The sequence below is a fragment of the Elephantulus edwardii genome, unplaced genomic scaffold (genome assembly GCF_000299155.1).
Source record: "Elephantulus edwardii isolate Elephantulus edwardi_28Jun2011 unplaced genomic scaffold, EleEdw1.0 scaffold00278, whole genome shotgun sequence".
In the NCBI taxonomy this organism is placed as follows: domain Eukaryota; kingdom Metazoa; phylum Chordata; class Mammalia; order Macroscelidea; family Macroscelididae; genus Elephantulus; species Elephantulus edwardii.
Genome location: NW_006400028.1, coordinates 1,175,850 through 1,195,418, shown reverse-complemented (window position 1 = coordinate 1,195,418; position 19,569 = coordinate 1,175,850). Strand labels below are relative to the sequence as shown.

Here is a 19,569-nt window from a genome sequence, read left to right as displayed (position 1 = left end):
GTGACCATGGGATGGATGGCATTATCCTGCAGTTACAGAACACAGCAGCGTGGGACCAAACAGCACTTGTCTACAGTCTATGTGCTCTGTTAGGTGCATGGGAGGCACAGAAGGTGGTGCCAGACTTTGATGTGATACCCATATGAAAGCTACATTCCCCTTACCGCAAGAGCTGAACCAAACCCTCTTCCTGGCATACCCCATGTGGGGTGTCATCCCAGCTCCTCTGCAGTTGGTAACAGCCTGTGACCTGGGCTCTTACTGTGAAGTGTAAAGTTCAGGTTCTAGGAGTAAGTTGGTCCCACGTGGGAGTTGATGTTTGACCTAGGACACATCCACTGCCTATTTTTTGTAATTTTTTCTGAGAGGGTGGGGTAGGAGAGGCAGGGTCGAGAGAAATCTCTGGCTGTGGAAACACCACTTAAATTGGAGCACTTTGTATGCATGCACTTTGATGCTCTCTTCACATGACCAAAAGTAGGTATTTAATTTTGTTCTTACTGGCAGAAGCTAACCATTCCTTTTTCAACTCCTTTGACCTTTAAAGTTAACATAAACTTAAAAAATAGTAACATATGAGGACATTTTAATGGGAAAGATAAAAGGAAGTCCAAGTGCTACTTTATCTTTTTCCAGTGTTTACAGCCTTTACTCCTATTGTCTTAATACCTGGACTAAACACAGCCCCTGGATCTTAAACTCTGCTACTTGAACTCTGTTGCAGTGATCCAACTGTATCTGGCAGTGGCCGCCTTCTCTAGAGCCATGGATCAAACCTTTAAGGTACTAATTACTGCCTGCCTGGGGAGAACAGGAGAGGTCTGCATTGAGATAATAAGATAAGCTTACATTTGTGTGTGTACACTGGTGACTTGTAGAAACTCATTGTAAATGCATGACTTTTTAAACCTAAGTAAAGACTGACTGGAACTAGCTGCTGGAAATTATTTATACACCCTTAATCATTTTGCTAAAGCCTCCTTTGACAAAACTGACATAACTTCATTAACAAGGAAACAACTGGTTGATATAGAACCTTCTGATGGGATGACAGTTATGAAGGAACTGATTTGAAGCTGGTCTTCTTGATGAACATCTTAAGATATCTTAATGGAAAATTTAATACATATGAAGTGAATGGTATCAGAAAAATGAGACCTAAGAGAAACGGCAAAGCTTCAGTAGGGCAGGAACAAGGCTGGCTTCAGTTACAGAACCCTTGATGCTCCAAAGAGAATATGGTATTTTTGCATCATAAAATGATTTTGTTAACATTAATCCCTAACTAGCCTAATTCTTTTTATATGCAAAGCTGGAGAAGCAGTCTTTAACAAGTAACTGAATTGTGGCCTGCCAAGATAAAGAATAACACACCATCCTTTTGAGTATTTTTTTAATATTACATTTAAATAGTCTCTTTAAATACAGCATTATCACAATGTAAAGGACCTAAAGGAAAAAACAAATTTTTTTTTCAGAGAACCAGACAAGCTTTGGATTCACATTGAAAATACTACCTGTGTACAGTATATGAGAAAGGAAACTGGGAAATAATAAAGAGTTGCAAAGTCATTTTTTAAAAAAATCTAGGCCTAGACCGGACAGGACTGAAGCGCTCTGCTTCTGTTATCAGAAGCTTAGCTTCCCAGCAAACTTTCAACTAGAATTCTCCTGTCCACCTCAGGTAGCACCAGAAATGAGCTGGATTAGGTTGTAGAAAAGGCCCTTTGCTTGACAAGATTAATGCTAAATGTTGATATATTTAGCATTCACAAGGTTAGTATCAGTGTGCATCAGAATTATAATGATGGGATGGACTTAAAGACTTCAGAATGATCCAATGTCTTATGAGTTGGGAATGGATTTAGGAATTATAGATTCAGACTTCTGGATTGATCTCAAAGGATCATGCCTACCTCACTGAGCAGCAACAATCTACTTTCCCAGATCAGGTGGGAACCTTCTGACGAGGGACTGAGTAGAGCCCACGATCCCCTTCTTCCAACACAAACTTTCAGAAAGATTCTTTCCTCCCTAGAGCAAACTAAGTTTTTGGTCAAGCTGAGTCTTGTATTGGAGGTACCAGGGCAAAGTGAGCTCAGTTCAGGAAGAGCATCCAGATCTTAGGTACTTGGACTCTCAGCTCAGTTTTGTGAGATTAGGGGATGGGGAGAAGGAACGACCTACATATAAAGCCAGGAAAAATCAGGAATAATTCGAGGGCAGAATAAGTCAAGAGATGTATCTGTATTCAGTACAAGGCCTTTCAGGCTCAGCATGAGATAGTACAGATGAAATGTGATACACATGGTCATTTTAAGACACCAGGGCCTTGATTTCCCACTTTAAGGTAAGTAGGAACAGTTACCCCCTCATCAGTGTTTATCACTTTTTTTCCTGGTTAAGAAACTGCACCAGAAGTGAAGAACGGTATGAAGGATGACAGAGAATACTGTTTTGCTCCCAATTACCCCCATTTTAAAACAGACAAAGAGAACTTTAATCAAAAGGGATTCAGAGACAATGGCGCTGACCCTGGAGCTCGGCAGCCTCGGCACCACCTCAAGAAAGCACAGTGAGAGCAGTGACTGGTCACTAGTGATCCAAGAGCCCTGAGAAGTGCCACTTCTGTCACTGTCAGCATGCTTCTAGCTGTGTTTCCTCAGCATTACAACATCCCAACCATCAGTAAACACATCACATCCTGAGCAACCGTGGGATCCCAGGTTTAAGCGGCAGCTCAGCCCTGTGGGTCATGGACGAGCTGGAGGCAGGTGGTGAGGCTCAAGACAAGATCACCCAGTGTGTGCTGGCTTACTAGTAGATCATCTAGTAAGATTCAGCCAAATCCAGCGGAGCAGATTCATGAGCACTTCAACCCACTCTTCGCTACAGCTCATCCAGGATCACTCTACTAACCACTCACTTACGTACCAGTCTTGACTTGTGAGAGTACAAAGGGACTGGATGTCTTGATCTTAAAACACTTCTCGACCTGTCTGGTCATAAGACCAACAGTCCAAGTGTTCCTACCACAGGTGAAGCTTGGCTCGATATTCACCAAGATAACGCCATATATGAGCATTTGTCTACAACAGACTTTCTCAAGCTGCCCTTCTACCCAGGGTAGAAGAAGAAATCAAGAGATTTTTGGATACAGAGATTACATACTGGAGAAGCATGGGCCTGAGTTTTCCCCTTATCTCAAGGCACTGAGACTAGAAGGACCCGAAACGTTGGCCCCTGTGAACTTTCCTAACATCTGAAAAGTAGCTAACACCAGGAAGAAGCGAAAAGAAGATCCTCTATTTCCTGACTGCCGGTTGACAAAGCAGCAGCTTTCTAAGCTGCCTGAATATGAGATAGAAGCAGTCTTGGTAAAGGTGCCCATAAAGAGAATATTGGACAATGAAGATGCTGAGGGATGAAAGAAGTCTTCCACGCAAGTGATGGAGGCCTAGTCGGGCCTCAGAAATGACAAACCAACAACATGCCAAGCTCATCCAACAAGTACTCACAATCGTGAAATCCTGACTCAACCTGAAAAAGCAGCGAATCTGTCCCCAATAAATTAAGAAGGTGGATAAAGGGATTCAGTGGTATTTGATGGAGCAGATCCTGAAGCCTGACTAAGCTGGATGAAGAGGAGCCAAATCCTCCAACAGAGGTAAGGACTGAATTCAAGTTCTGTTCTATAGACACCAAAGAGGTTCAGAACTTGAATCCTCTGAAATTTGGGGGTTGTATGTGGGCATCCCAGAAATTGGTTTTGGCCTCTGATTTTTTTTATGTCATCAATGTGGAAGGGTGGAAGAGGCCCACCGAAGTTCCTAGGTGGAGGGAACCTAGAATAGTGTTAAGAACTCTCTAACCTTGTCCATCCAACAAAGACTGTGAAGGTAAAAAAAAAAACACCAAAAACTAGTTGTTGGTGACTTTGACTGCCACATCCTACATTTCATTAAAGCTCAGATCTCCCGAAAAGGGGAAAGAAAACCTGTCTGAAAAGCAAGCATGGCACAAATAAAGTCATCTTCTTTCTAGACCGCAGCTTGTTCCTGCTGCCTCCTTTGGATACAGTTAATGCTCCAAATAAGCCTCCTGTGGGACATGTGAGCCCTAACCTAACGCTGCCTAACAGCTAATGTTAGACACAGAGGAGACGCAGCCTCTTCATTCCACCTCTGCGCCTGCACAATGTAGCTGTTTCTCCAAAAGAAAAAGGATGAGGGGAAAGGAAAAGCGAGAAATTTAACTCTGGTACCTAAGAACTTGTGAAAGCAGCAATTCAAGTTATAGACCAGGAATTCCCAGGGTGGGGAACAGGTCAGGGAACAGCAAACATGTCAAATAGAAACTTATTTACCAAAAATGGGGTAAGAGAAAGGCAGGTCAAAGTATTCTAAATCCCTGGAGGTTTTATACAGAAGGAAAACCCCTTCCATCCTCTCCGCTCTTGAGTCAATCAGTTAACATTTCCAATTGTACTGCAATGATACACCAAAATGGGCTATCAGAGAAGGACTAAGAAAAAAGGAGTCTGGAATTCAGGAGAGAAGGGGCTTTGCCTTGATGCTCACATTCTTGTGTTCTGGTCCCTACATAAAGAATAGCTGCTTGAATTACCCAGCTTCTCCTGTTTGATCCTAGTTTTGTTCCAATGGCCCAGAAAGCTCAGTAATCGGTACTACTATGCAACCTCAGCTCAAGACCCAACTCCCAGATCAAAGTTGGGGCTGGTCTTCTTGGTTCTGATTCCCCTTTAAAAAATACTTGTATAACAATCCTTTCCTACCCACTCCCCACAGCCCCAAATGAAATACCATGGGAGCAGCAGATGCTTCTATAGTTTTGTTTTGAAATGGCATTAGATAAAATAAGGGAATAAATAGAGAATGGGGAAGAGGCAGACTCTCCATCCCACATCACACCGTCAGAGGGAGTTCTAGAGCAGTGTCCTCTGCAGGCCGGTCCTCACTCTTCTGGGAGGGCTTCTCTGCCCCGCAGGCTTCTTCACTGTCCACACGGAAGGGGAGGCTTGAGTGGGACCATGAGGGGTGAAAATTATCATTCTCAGGTTCTTCAGGGTTACAATCTTCAGGCAATAGAGCTTCTAGAGTGGGTGCTTTTCCCACCTCTGATTTACAGAGGGCAGCTGGGTCTGTGGGGCTACAAGCCACCAGTGAGGTAACAGGGAGAGAGAAGACACTCAGATCCTTCTCCTTGGGGAAAGGGGGTGGGGGCTCTTCTGTACCAGGCTCTCCTTTCACTCCTAGGACTGGCCTCTGCTCCACCTGATAGTAGACCAGTGGCCCACCGTTCAAGTAGGATGGGCTGTTCACCGTTGAGGCAGTTGGGTGATCTGAGTTCTCAGCAAAACATAAGACAGAGGAACCTGGAGGCAGCTGAGCCTGGATGAGAATGGGAGCCGTAAGGCCTGGGCACAGCTCTTCAGGAACAGCCAGGGGTTCCTCCAGGATGCACACGCCCAGGCTCTCAATGCTGGAGTCCAGGCTGGCGCTTGAGCCGCTCGAGTCCTCCTCCGCCTTGAGCCGTTCCAGTTCCTCTGCACTTTGCAGGTGCATCACTGCTGTCTCGTTCTCAGCAATGAACTCCTGGAAGTCCTGTGTTTCGGAGCCCTGTGCCCCTGGCAGGCTGCCACTGGCTGTCGGTGATGGCTCCTCATCTGGGGCAGCTGGGCGGCTGACCTGACGTTTGCTCTCTAGCTCCAGCTTCATGATGGTGTGGAGGTAATGAGTTCGGACCCGGATAGGGTTAAATTCAATGCGCCCAGCCATGTTCCCACAGCCATCCCGGGAGCAGCCACATGGAAAAGACATGCGATCCACCTGAGGGAGTGGACAAAAGGTGGAGGCAAGATGAGACCAACACGTTTAACATTTAAGGAGAGAGAGGAAACATTATCAATAGGCACACAAAGGCAGTTGAGGTCTTCCTACAAGAGACAGCCAATTCAAGAGGACATGTAGTGTGGGCTAACAGCACTAGATGAGAGCTGTTAAACCACTTGCAGTTTGAGTCAACTCTGTCATTAATTAGTGGTGTAAACTCCAAGAAAGTAATGTATAATCTTTTGCACTTGGGTTTCCTTTTCTAAACCAAAGGTGGAAAAAAATTCTCAAAGCACCCTTCCAGTTAAAAAAGTCTAGGAATGCCATTTTCTGGATGCTTGTAATACGGTTCTCTGAAATGCCTTGGTGACCTTTCCAAAACTTACCTGCTTTACTGAGGCAGAATAAAAATTTGGGGCCCAAGCCTGGTCCTGGTGCCTCTTACAGACTCAGACCTAGGAAAGTGGCTGAAAGCTCTGACTAGTCCAAAGCAGTACATTCTAGGGAAACTAAAGAAAAGCGCCTTGGTTTTCATTCAGGTGCCAGAGAGAAAGCTCGATCAGCATAAGGCCCAGCGTGTTCAATTTCATTTCTTTACTGAGGGCTAATCAAGCCAAAGTAGTTCTGAAGCAGTTAACAATGTTAAGTAGCTTACAGACCAGGAATATCTAGAAAGGAAATAGTTTCTGCCTCCTTATTTTCCTTTGTGACCCCAAAAGGAATAAATCAAGAAACACATATGCCCCAAAATAAAAAAGCAAGAAGGCAAATAAATGTATAGAGATACAGAATGCCTTCCTTAAATATTAACTTGTAAAACTCCCTAAAGCAGTTCCATCAATTCTCAGGATTGTCCTCAGGTCTGTGTAGGACTGGTTCATTATGACACCTAAGTCTGAATGGGTATTTGTCCAGATTCATTATAGCATCTAAAAACAAGAAAAGGTTGGTTAAGATAAATTCAACTGCAAAGACAGCATCCTTCTCTAAGACACATTCAGGTAACTTTCATTATTTGGTATGGTATTGCTCTTCCAATTAAAATGGCTCCTCCAAATGGTCTCTTTTCAGAAGACCAATAAGAAGATGCTTTCTTTCTCTCAGGACACTGGACAGAGGCTTTGCTAGGCCAACTAGAAATCAATTTAAAAAAGCAAATGCTGTCAATCAGTTCTGACTTGCGTCAGAGTAGAACTACATGCCAAAGAGTTTTCTCGAATGTTTGTTGTTACGGAAAATGTACATGGCAAAAACATACGCCAAATCAAGTTTCTACAAGTATACACCAGAGACACTGATTGCATTCTTTGAGTTGTGCAACCATCCTCTCGCTCCTTTTTGAAGCCGTTCCTCCCTCATTCCTCACAGGGTTTTCAATGGTCAATTTGGGGGCATCATCTCCAGGCCTTTCTTCCTGAGTGCCTCTGGGTGGACATGGACCTTTCAGTCAGCATTCAGCTGCTGCCACCCAGAGACTCCAGTGATCATGAAAACTTTTTATTCTTACAGAACTATAGTAGTACTGTGATGCTTACAGAAATAAAGTAGTACTGTGATTAAGAGTTTGCAGACAGACTCTATAGGCCCATCTCACTTCTTTGCTTGCATTTATCTAAAAGAGTCAGGAGGGTTTAAGGAACTGTCTTTAAATTTACATACTACTCTCTGTTCCTTCACTTGCTGACAGCAGCTTTCTGTTACCTAGTGTCTGAAGCACTGAGAAGAGAAGCAATCTCCCCATGTGCTGAGAATGCTATACTGCTTGTTTTGTTTGTTGACAGAGGGGTGTGGACTGGGAAGTGTTCTCAGGTAAGGGGAATCTGGCCCTGGATGGGCCGTCTCCCATACTTGATCACATGCATGTGACATATCGAACCCTAGTGCAGATTCCTCATCTCGGGCCAACCTGGACTGACCTGGCACTTAATCCCAGCCTGGCTACAGGCGCATGCTTCTGGGTCACAGTACAGGCGACAGTCACAACCACACTCTTCCCGCGACAGGCGGATGGCTCGCAATTCCTGTTTCTCTTCCGCATCGATGCGGTGGACTCCAGAAGCTCTGAGCAGAGCCCGTCGCCGTTTGGTGGGCAGAGGCTGTAGAAAGAAGTAGTCATCCACCTCCACATTCTCCACATCAATATCTTCATCAGAAACATCATCCAGGGTCAGGCCATCAGCCTCCACCGACTCCACCGTCCCATTCTTGGTCAGCTGTCGAGAGACAGGAAGTGTTAGCCCCTTAAACACCACCAGCACGAGCACACGCAGAGAGAATTGGGGCAGCCCTGACCAACACAACTTTCTGCGCTTATGGAAAGGTCTTTGCTTGTCTGGTTAAGTTGCCATTAGCTAAGTGTGAGTCACTGAGCACTTAATATCTGGCTAGTGCAAACTTAATAAATAGCCACATGTACATGTAACATTGTATAATGCAGGTCAAGACTGATGCATTTTATATGTATTATATAACGCCAAATCCTGAAATGGGAAGTGTGATGCAACTCTAATACCACCTGGTCAACACAAGGGACTTCAAACTTTGGTCTATGTTACCTAAACTCCTGCCTCATCTTCCCATCTAGATGACCTTTCCCCACAAACATATCCCCCAGCCCCACTAATTTCCCTTAACTTTGCTTCCTTGCCCTCAAACAGGAAAAGGTGTAACAGCCGTTAGGTATTTCCTGGATACACGTTAAAGGGTTCTTTACAAGACACCCTTAAAAAAACACCCTTTACCTTGTATCTTCTTGAACCTCAAATTAACTTCTCAGTAAAAGGGCACATTAAAGGACAGAACAAGGCCATGAAGTCTACAATGATTCTGAATCCCCACAATGTGAACAATTATCTGTGTATAAAACACAGAGTAGCCTCATTTTACTGAAAGGAAGAAAATGTGCCAATTATTATCATTAATCAAAGCCCTTTTTGCTAACATAGGGCCTAAAAGAAATGTATTCTTTCCCCTTTCTAATCCTTCCCTTCCCCGCCACACACACTTGATTTCAAAGAATACGCAAGCCGAGGTAAAGTAGTATATATAATACTAAGTATTCCATTGAGCTGTGGTGTTGGAGAATAGCACTAAACATCCCATGGATGACCAAGAGAACAACACATATGTCTTGGAGAGGGTGCAGCCAAGTGCTTTTTGGAGGCAAGAATGATGAGGCTTCACCTCACAAACTTTGGGCATGTTGCTAGGAAGTGCTATTCCTTGGAGAGGGCCATGATGCTGCGAAGAGTGGAGGGTCAGCGAAGGAGAGGAAAACTTTCAACCAGGTAGACTGACACGATGACTGCTGCAATGGGCTCTTCTTCTTTTGTTCATTGGGTTGCTGTGAGTTGTACTTGACAACACTTAACAACAACAACAACAACAACAACATACAATTAAGAGGCAGAAGCCTGATTCTAAAATGGATAGCCAAGAAAGGGAATCTTAGTAGAAGGACAGGTTGACGAGAATCTGTGGCTGAATGAGAGCTGAAAAACTCACTGGAGAATTTAAGTAAAGAAAATGAGGCCTCTTAATCCCCGGGGCTACGGAAGCTGCTAGCAGTGTGAAAGTCAAATAACTGGAGGCTTTGGTTTATTTCATCAGACAACCGCAAAGCAGTGCTGGTAAAGAACAACTCCTGGGGGAGGTGTGATGCAATAACCCGGAGAATAAGCTACATACCAGCTTTTAGTGCTGTAATTTTGTGTGGGGAACGGGGGTGGGGTAAAAAGGAAGAGCAGAAGCAGGGGAGGTGATGGAAAAGTGAAGAGATAAGTAAAATGGTATTTCTGGGGTTCCCTAGCCTGTATTAGGCAAGCTCCCCACCAAAGGTCTTTCTGTAGAACTCGAGGTTGCTCCTCTCTGTATCTTACCATGTTGGTGTTTTCCCAATTATCAGCCCTCCTACTATTCTCTCAGAGGAAGAAATTAGAGATGCAACATAAAGAAACTCCTACAGATATGAGAATTTAATATATCTTGATAGGGGCAGCCTTTCAAGTCAGTGACTAGAGTCTTCCAGGTAGTAAATGATATTGAGACAAATGGGTATTCTTTATAAAAGAAAAGACAATTCAATTCCTAATTCACACTGTTCACAATAGTGAATTCTACGTGATTAAAAGACTAAAATATAATTACATACAGTAGAATGAGTATAAGGGCCCAAGAGGGATGGGAAAGGTTGAAAGCAGAAGGATGTGGATGTGCAGGGGGAGGGAGGGGTTTAATCATCAGGTTGTACAATTTGATGGGGGGGGATGAGGGAAATGGAATTTGTTCAAATTTGTATTTGAATTTTATAAATAAACTAGTAGAAAATAAAAAAAATTAAAAAAGATTAAAAAATACATATAAAAGTTCAACAAATTAGGGGGTAACTAAAGCTGCAGTTAAAGTGCTCCTTAGAGGAAACGATGGCAATCTTCGTCTCACATACTTTGGGCATGTTGCTAGGAGAGACTAATCCCTGGAAGAGACACCATGCTTGGAAAGGTGGAGAGTCAGCGAAAGAAAGGAAGACCCTCAACCAGATGGATTAACTGCAACAATAGCTCAAGTGTGTCAGAGATGGTAAGAGTGGCACAGGATAGGCCAGAATTCAGATCTGCTGTTCACAGGGTCACTAGGAGTTGTACTCAACTATACCTAACAACAAAGCTGCAGGAATGAATTGCTTCCTATGCACTTGAAAGTTGGACAATGACTAGGATGACAGAAGAACTGATGCCTTTGAAATGAATGTTGGAGAAGGGTACTGAATATCCTATGGACTGGCAAAATATAAACAAGTCTGTCTCGGTGGCAGGGTATCACATCTTTGGGCATATTGTCAGGAGGGGGCAGCCTGTGGAAAAAGACATCATGCTTGGCAAGATGGAGGATCAGTAGAGAGGAAGACCATCAACAAGATGTCCCAACACAATGACTGTAACCGTGGGCTGGAGTAGGCTGGAGACTATGGGAATGGCAGCACAGGAGAGGGTCAATGAGTTGTTAACTAAATGGCACCCCACAACTACAACAAAGCTGCAGAGTCCTAGATAGTTTATTGGTGATGGCAGCCCAAGAGGAAAACGAGCATTAAATGCTGTATGAGATATGATAAAAATATTTTTGAGCCAGGTTTCCCTAGAGGACTCTCTGGGTGGTGGAAATGATTAACTACTACCACAAGGTTGGTGGTTCAAACCCACCCATAGATACTTGATGATCTGCTTTCAAAAGGTCTCACTCTCAAAAACCCTAAGAAGCAGCTGTAATCTGCACACGTGGGCTTGCCAGAAGTCAGAATCTGCAACTCACAAGAGTAGTAACAAGCCTCTCCTGTGGGTACAAAAGATGGGAAAAATTTCCAAGAAAAGAGTACACTGGTCCTCAAAAGAGCACAATATAGGAATTTGGTATTCAAGCCATTGTTGTTGTGTTGTGTACCAGAGTCGGAAATGATGCATTCAGCTGACTAGCCAGTGGGTTTCCAGAGGCAGTTAATCTCACAGGAGACTGCGCATCCTTCTCCCATGGATCACCAGGTGGCCTCAAACCATGTGCAACTTCTTGATACTAGGTCACCAAAGCTCATTCAAACCAATATAAAATTTAAAAAAAAAACCACAGTAAAAGTTTTCTCTTGACATATAAAAATGTGTAAGATATCACCACCATTACTGCTCATGCGATCTAAGTAGGAATCTTGTTGCTTGAATTTTGGGCTTGTCTGTCTTTGTCCCTAGAGCTCCTATAAGGAGGGCCACAAAACAGGGCAGTCTCCCATTTTGACAGGTCATCACCCTATAAGATTTAGGAGATGGGAGGTTTCATCTAGGGAGAGGGAAGAAGGCCTCCACTGCCCAGCCTGTTTGCCCAGCTGTTGCTGGAGCAGCAGGAAGGTGACGAGGTCAGAAATGGAATTCCTCAGGCGGAAGGAAGAGCACTGAATGTTGGTCTAGTTAGAAAAACAGGTGAGAGGCTTTAGGAGTCAGCTAGGGAAGCAGACACGAAGCTCTCAAAGGGAAAAAGCAACAAGATCTGGTCAGCTCATACCCTCTGCCTCTACTTCTCCAACTCTACAACATTTGGGAGTGCCTTGTCTGGGTTTTACTTTGAGTAAAACAGTGGATATGATGGATGGAGTCACCTATGTTCATATGCTTCAAACCCAAAAGAAATTTCGCCAGGCCTAAAGCAATGTCTTTCAAATTTGGAACCAAAACCTTCAGGGGATATTTTTCAGCGCAGTGGAAACTATGACTGGCCACAGTGGGAACTACGGTAACACAACAAATGGGTGGCTATAAAGACCTGTCTGAGAGGGATCTTTATGGTCTCCTTTATCTCCTCAATCGATAAGCAGGTGCTTTATCAAATTAAGACAGATTATTATGTTTCTAAATAACAATCTGGTAAAGCTACTGTTGTAGCTAGTAAACTAGGACCCAGGAGAGACATGGTATAGAAATAAGAGCTCTTTCAAAGAAAAGTAAAAAGATCCGAAACCTGTTTCATATCAGGGCAATGGACAATCCTTCGACAAACTGAAATACAAGGCTTCCTCAGGGTCCAAGGTAGCAGACTTGAATGGCACATTTCACTTTTTTAAAAAATTGGAGGATGGGCTAAGTAGAGGAATTCATTTTTCAAACTCTGGTTATCTACCCACCAGAGAGGAAAGAAAATACCACAAGAGCCTCAGATTGAGACATGATTCTTAATCTGAAACTTCTCATTGGAAAGATTCGGTCTGGGTCGGAATCTCCACATGTCCATTCAAAAATCAGCAGACCTAAAGTGAAGACTGAAATGGTAAGTGTTTTGTTACCTATGTATTCATCACAATAAAAGGGGAAAAACTCATAATGGACCTTGCTTCCTACTTTATCACATGGAAAGCACCCAACCCAAGCCTAGACCCCTTAAGCACCTTCATCTTCTTGGCATGGAGCTTCTCCTCCTTCAGGTGCTCACGAAGAATCTCGCGATGGTTCACCTCTTGCTCTTGGGCAAACTCACAGAGTGTGTAGCTGCGTACAGAGTTGTGGCGCTGGGCCATGCCCAGAGAGCTACCACCCTGGCTGGGCACACTGGTGAAACCCTGGCGTCGGGCAAAGTAGTATACAGTCACCTGGTCAAAGCGCACATTCTTCCTCCGCAGCTGCTTCTGCCGCTTCAGGATGGATGTGGCTGAGAAGGGAGCAGAGAATAGAGTTACTAACCCAAGATGGCCTCTTAGAGACCTCACTCTTTCTCAATCATGTAGGTTTTCAACTCTTCTCCAGATGAGTTCCCTATTCCTACAGACATCCCTAATTTTAAAATCACAAATGCAGTTAGAAGGGACCTTGAACATTGCTGGTCCAAACCACCATCTCTTCAACTGACTTCACCTAAGCAAATGACCACAAAATCTATTTTTAGGTATCAGCTGGGAAGTGGAGCTCTAAATAATCTTTTCAGGACATAACAATCTACAGCTACATTGTCCATACAGCAGCTGCTACCACATGTGATGATTTAAATTTTTAGTAATGAAAATGAAATAAAATGTAATATTTATTTCTTCATTTACACTAACAACACTGCAAGTGTCCAACAGTCATACCTGAATAGTGTCTACTGAACTTGAAATAAAGAATATTTTTATCATAACAGAAAACTCTATAGGACGATCTATAGTAGGGGTCAGCAAACATTTCTGTGTAAATATTTTAGGCTTTGCAGACCATAAAGCCTCTGTTGCACCTACTCAATCTTATCACTGTAAGCAATAACAGATAATATGTAAAAACACAAATGGTGCCATGTTCTTTCCAAGAAATAAAAGAGCTATAAGAATTAAGAAGCCTGGCAGTAAACATGTATGTCCTATTAAGAGAGATACAATTTCCTGGCACTCTATGGGACTTTGGTGGGAAAGAAAAGAGCCTCAAGCACCTCCTTCTTCAACATAGTTAATCTCATTCTTCACAAGTAAAATTAGTTAGAATAAGTGAGACTAGAGTCTATTAGAGTAACAAAGTCTTCCAAAGAACAAGGGTGCTAAGAGTAGGAAAGATTAAGATTAAAACCAAATTCCTTAGCTAGGCAGAAGAAGCTGTCTCAGAAGTTGCTTTGCCACTTGGGTACAGGCAAGGAAGGGAGCCGCTCACTCACGTGTGAAGCTGGCAGTTGTTGGAGGATTGAGGCTATCGCAGCTGTCAGCACTGTCACTGCTGGAAATCTCATCATCTGAGTTGGACACGGATGAGCCCACATCCACATCATCAAACTTCCTCTTGAGTCCCGAGCCCGTGAATGCATCCATTGGCTTCAAAGGGGTTTACTTGAGGAGCCCACCACGTTGGCCCCTAAACCCCTGATCACCACCAGCGAGCCAGGCACATTAGGATTCTGCCCAGGGAGAAGAGGAATCAGCACGGCTGTCCTAAATAGGTCCCTCTCAAGTCTACATATAGAACCCTCTAACTAGCAATGATGCTGATCTCCTGAAACAGGTCAGTTCTTTATTGATGTTACCCAATAGTCTCCTCTCTCTTGCTTCTTCTCAGCCCCTCCAGTCTCAATCACCCTTACAATATGCAGATGAATAGCAGCACCCCTTTCCCAATGGAGTTACAGCCTTGGTTCTAAGCCAGTCAGGCTCTAGGCTTCATTAGTACAGGGATAGTGTAGCTGCTCTTCTAAACACACATCTCTCCAAGGGGCCAGCATGAGGGACCTGGGATCAAAGGAAGAATTGGGCTTTGCCCAAACCTAGACTAGACCCAATTATTTTTTCCTAGTGATAATGTAGCCTAGCATTTCCCAAAAGTGTATACCTTAAATACACTAGTTCTAAAGATATAAATAGCTTTTACATGGAAATAGAACAGCTGTGTCAAAATAGTTTAGAAAACTGTTTAGGCAGAGACTTTCAGAGTCTTTAAATATGCTAATGAACATGGCGAAGGGTGGGAGAAAACACAGAAGGCAGTGCTTAACAAACCAGATTATGGAATCCTTTCTTTCCAGAGCATTTTAGGGGGCAAGTGATCTTTGGAAAACATCTTAGGAAATACTGCTTTGGACTCAGTTTCTAAGGACACTGGCAGGCAAGAAAACCTTCTACCCAGATCTTCTCAAGTAGAAAGTATCAGGCTCCTAAAAAAAGGTCAAATTTGGTCCTGAAGGTTAGAATCTGCACTGGTTTCAAAATAAAATCTTTCCAAATCTCACACCACTCCATAAAACAGGGCTCATCTGATCAAACATCAGCCTCTGTGCAATGACAACTTAGCGCTACAATCTGTCCTCTGTAAAGAAGACAACAACAGAAGAGAAACTGCAAAGCATCATTTACACTGATTCTATCAATATGGAGGGCAGGTTTTTCACCAGTTAAGATGCCTTAATACAGTCCACTTTCCAGGTACAAATCTTTTTCCTTCTCTATTTTTGGGCTTAAGTTCTAGAAGGACACGAATCTGCTCAGCCAAGTGCTGTCAGAGCTTAGGCCTCGTGTGATGAGGTACGAAGCCTCCCATGCTTTGCTTCAGTAATGCCACAATCTCCCCAGACTATGATCTCACTAGTTGCTAATTATGCAGCAGGAATAACAACACTGCTCAGAAATGCAGGGCTGCATTACTGCAGAGCAGCTAACCAGAATATACTGTTTTGTCAGGAGATGCCTGCTACACAGCTGTTTTCTTGAACTGTGTCTGGGATGTGATCTGCTTGCTCTCAGATTAGGACAACAAGTAGTCAAACAGACCTTATTATAAATACTTAAAGAAGTGTTTGCTATCTTAATCTATCCAGACTCATTAATAGTCTGCATTCAAGTAAAAATGTACCTAAGAAATGTCAACCTTCACTGATCTCAGACAAGTACATTTCCGAAATAAATTTGTCCAGAGAGGAAAAGAATCTAGTACCTGATACAAATCATAATTAAAAGAATAAACAAAACAAGCCCAAATTATCAGTTCTGTTCACATTACCAATCCTGCATTCAGAGGTCACATTTCTAGGACATGTTAAGAAAAGTGAAAGCCAAGGACATTTTTATAGGTTAAGATTTTAGCTGGGCTTAAAGACACTATTTCATTTTGAAATTCCTCATTTCATGTTATTATTTTTAGGGGCACAAAATTGAGTGGGTTACAAAAGCAAAAGCAGAAAAAATAATTTTGACTATAAAGTTTAATTTTATCGTCTTTCTTAAGATACTTTATTACTTGATAAATCATGAATATCAAACTGAGCTAAAATATTTGCTCTTTAACTTTAAAGAAACTAGAACTACCACCCAAGCAGATATATGCATACCCATGTTTACCGCAGCTTTGCTCACAATAGCAAAGAGTTGGAAACAACCCAGGTGCCCATTAACAAACCAATGGATAGAGAAGCTGTGGTATACTCAAACAATGGAATACCATGCTGCATTCAAAAACAAAGAACTCATGAAATATTATATAAAAAGGGTGATCCTGGAGGACATTATGCTGAATGAAATATCTCAGTCACAAAAGGACAAATATTGCACAATGCCACTGTTGTAAAACAGGATTGACATCAGGGCTGAGAGGACCATAAGGGGATAATGTATACTGCATTGAAACAGATGAGGGAGAGAACTGTTTAAAAGGAATATAGGATTAGGTATTATTTTCATGAAAAGATTACAGAAAAAGAAATGCATATTAAAGTAGACTGTGGACTGGGGGAATTGCATAACAATGAAAGATTCTTTTCTTTTTCTTCAAAGAGAAAATAAACTGGAGGGAAAGGTGGGCAGGGAGGAAAATGTGCAACAATGAATGGATGGGGAAATTAAATGGAAAGAATATATGCTGTAAAAAAATTATATATGTTGCATTAAAAAATCATTCATAAAAACCCCCATTTAATGAAGAAAAAAAATCTGTTCCTTAAAATCAGCTTGTACAAATCACAGCTTTAATTTTAACTGAGCTTCTGTTGCTGCTGCTTCTTCCTCAGCCAGGAAGCACTCAGGGATTTAGAAGTGGAAGCAAAACTGCGTTCTTGTTCTTTGCGCAGATGTCCTTTTGCGTCTAGTAGCATGAATTCCATTCGAGAATTTCACTTTCAGTCCCACAAGAGTTTGGATTGGATCCAAAAGCATTTTTATTGGTGAATTCTCTACTGTGTTAACCCAGCTGCCCTCAGAGGTTAGACTTTTCCTTCAGGTTACTTCTTTTGTACTCCACTGACTGCTTGCTGGCTGTTTCCATTCCTCTCCTTTTTTCCTATGTTTTCCTCACTTCCACATTTGAAACAGGGGTTTCTGAGCAATGATGGGGACAGGTCAAAAGACGTGGAATCTAGGAGAAAAATATTTCCCTTCAGTGCCAGAGAATAAGCTCAATCTATGGGTGTATATGTAAATAATGTGCATATAGACTTATGATCAACTATTCCATTAATGTAGATGGTACTTGGGAAAACTCTGGGCTGTGTCTCTTGAAAGCAATTTGCCTGCTCTTGAATCAGCTCAGTAAGACACTATAATTTGTTATATTGTGTGCTTTGTGGTTGGCACTGACTCATGGCAGACCCTCCAATGAGTCTGGAGAGGCAGTAAATCGCATGCGAAGAGAATGCCCATCTTTCTCTGGTGGATTAGCTGGGGGATTCAAACTGTGCCATTCTGGGTTAGCAGAGCAACTCCTTGCCACTCAGCCACCAGAGCTCCCTACAACTTTGTTGTTGCTGTTGTTACAACTTTAGAGAAGTTATTTCCCACTCTAAGTTTCCTATCACTTTCATCAAAATTCTGCATCCACTATTCTAGATCTTTCTGCCCTAAATTCTTTGCATCATTCTTTCTGACATTAACTCAATTACAATAATAAAAAATGCAAAACAAACAAACCAAGAACCCCCCCACCATCAATTCTAGTCTTACAACTGATTTAACTTTATGTTTAAACCCAATTCACCTCATCCAACTCTCTCTTGTGACTTGCTAAAATGAATGAAAAAAGACAGATTAATGATGGATAAATAAAATAAAATATTCCAATACCAAGAACAGCAAACCCCTACACACTTCTGCGGTTGCTGGATGAGACTTCTTTGCAACAGTAACTACCAAAATAAATTTTACACTTTCTACTTCATCAGTTAACCTCCTTTCAAGCTACAGCTAAAAATCAGTCACTTTCCCTCTCTCATCTATTCATCTGTATAGGATCAATGCTTATACAGAAAAGTGTTCAAGAGATACACTTAACCCTAAGTTACACTTCACTCACTTAAATCCAGAGAGAAATAATCAAGGTGAGCCTAGAGACACAGGTCATAAGTGACAGTTAATTATCAATCAACAACTCAAATAACAAACACTTTTGGAGAGAATGATGCAAACCTCTATAAAAGCTTTTAAATGCCAGTGAAAGAAATGTCAGCTGACACTTTCTGGCTGCATGCCCTATGGTTTTTTTGAGTGGTTCTAGCTGAACATTTCCCAAAGGTATATAAAATAGTTCAGATCTACCAGTATACACAAGACAGTAGCCTGGTAAAAACTAAATAGATCTACAAGCATATTAGTATTTTCGTATCTGGGTTCAAAATAATAAAGCAAAGCACATCTCATAGGACAAAGCCTTCCACTGTACTGGAACCCAACCTTTTGCTAAAGGTCAAGGGACCAAAATCTCTAGTCAGATCGGTAGGGACACCCCCATCCAATGGTGATGCCAGAGAAAGGCTGGCTACTGTTAAGATAAAGTCAATAAAATGCTTCTTCCTGTTTCTCTTTTTAGGAGATAACTATGAGTAAAATTCTCAAAGACTAGATTTGTCATGTATCCTCATAATCATGGCAATCATAAACTTAGTAATCACTCGGCTGATTAATAACTGTCTAAAGTGAGAAGGCAAAGCAAGCACTGGCATCTCTCATCCCTATTTTGATCCATTCAGTGACCCAAGTTTGGTATTTGGTTTTGCTGCCCAAGCCACCATTAAATGGGGGTGGGGGAGGGCATAGGATATTTGTGGGAAAACTGGGACGTGATGATGCGGGAACCATTACTAAATCCAGTCATCTGTAACTCTGGCACACACTTAATAGCCTGCCTTTGGAGATTTGCAAGATGTAAAGTCAGTAAAGGAAAATCTGAATCGCCTATGAATTTACTTTGCTCAAAACACTGCAGGACCAGGGGACAGTGTGCTTCCTGAGGAGACTAACATATTGAAAAATGGTTTATGTGTTAAACTGCCACTCTGAATCCATTTTAAAAGATGAATCAAGGCCATGACACTAAAAGGGATGGATGGCAGTTAGCTGCGTGTTAGGGCCTGTGTGTGTGTGTGTGTGTGGGGGGGGGATGATGAAGCTAAGAACCAGGGCAAGTGATGCTTTCATTTTCCTACATAAAGCCAGGAAAAAGCGCGACAGCGGGAGCCAAAGGGACATATCATGTCACCAGTTTCTCTCAACGGACACCCGTGCTGAACCTTTTAGATCTGGGCCTGTTTGTCTCTTTGATTCCCGCTAACCTTCCCGCTCATTCCAATCTCGTCTGCAGCCCCGACCCAGCCTTCCCCGTTCCTTCCTGCCTGCTACTCACAAATTCCCAACCACTCCTCCCACATTTTCCTCAGCTCCCCCTCCTCTTTCCTTCACTTCCCTCCATCCTACATTATCTCCACTCCATTCCAAACTCAACCTTCTCCCGCAATCCGGCTAGCTTCCGAG

The 19,569-nt window shown here is 42.6% G+C and overlaps 1 protein-coding gene across 1 annotated transcript in view; it reads right to left on the bottom strand.

Moving 5' to 3' along the window:
- Window positions 1-4,256: 4,256 nt before the first annotated feature.
- Window positions 4,257-19,569, bottom strand: part of CSRNP2 (cysteine-serine-rich nuclear protein 2) — a 15,680-nt gene continuing 367 nt past the window's right edge. Inside the window, exons 2-5 of the mRNA XM_006900229.1 lie at window positions 14,007-14,243; window positions 12,778-13,037; window positions 7,769-8,065; window positions 4,257-5,849 (exon numbers count right to left, since the gene is read on the bottom strand). Of these exons, the coding sequence (XP_006900291.1) occupies window positions 4,926-5,849; window positions 7,769-8,065; window positions 12,778-13,037; window positions 14,007-14,157 (1,632 nt within the window). The 5' untranslated portion in view covers window positions 14,158-14,243 and the 3' untranslated portion in view covers window positions 4,257-4,925. The remainder of the gene's footprint in view (window positions 5,850-7,768; window positions 8,066-12,777; window positions 13,038-14,006; window positions 14,244-19,569) is intronic.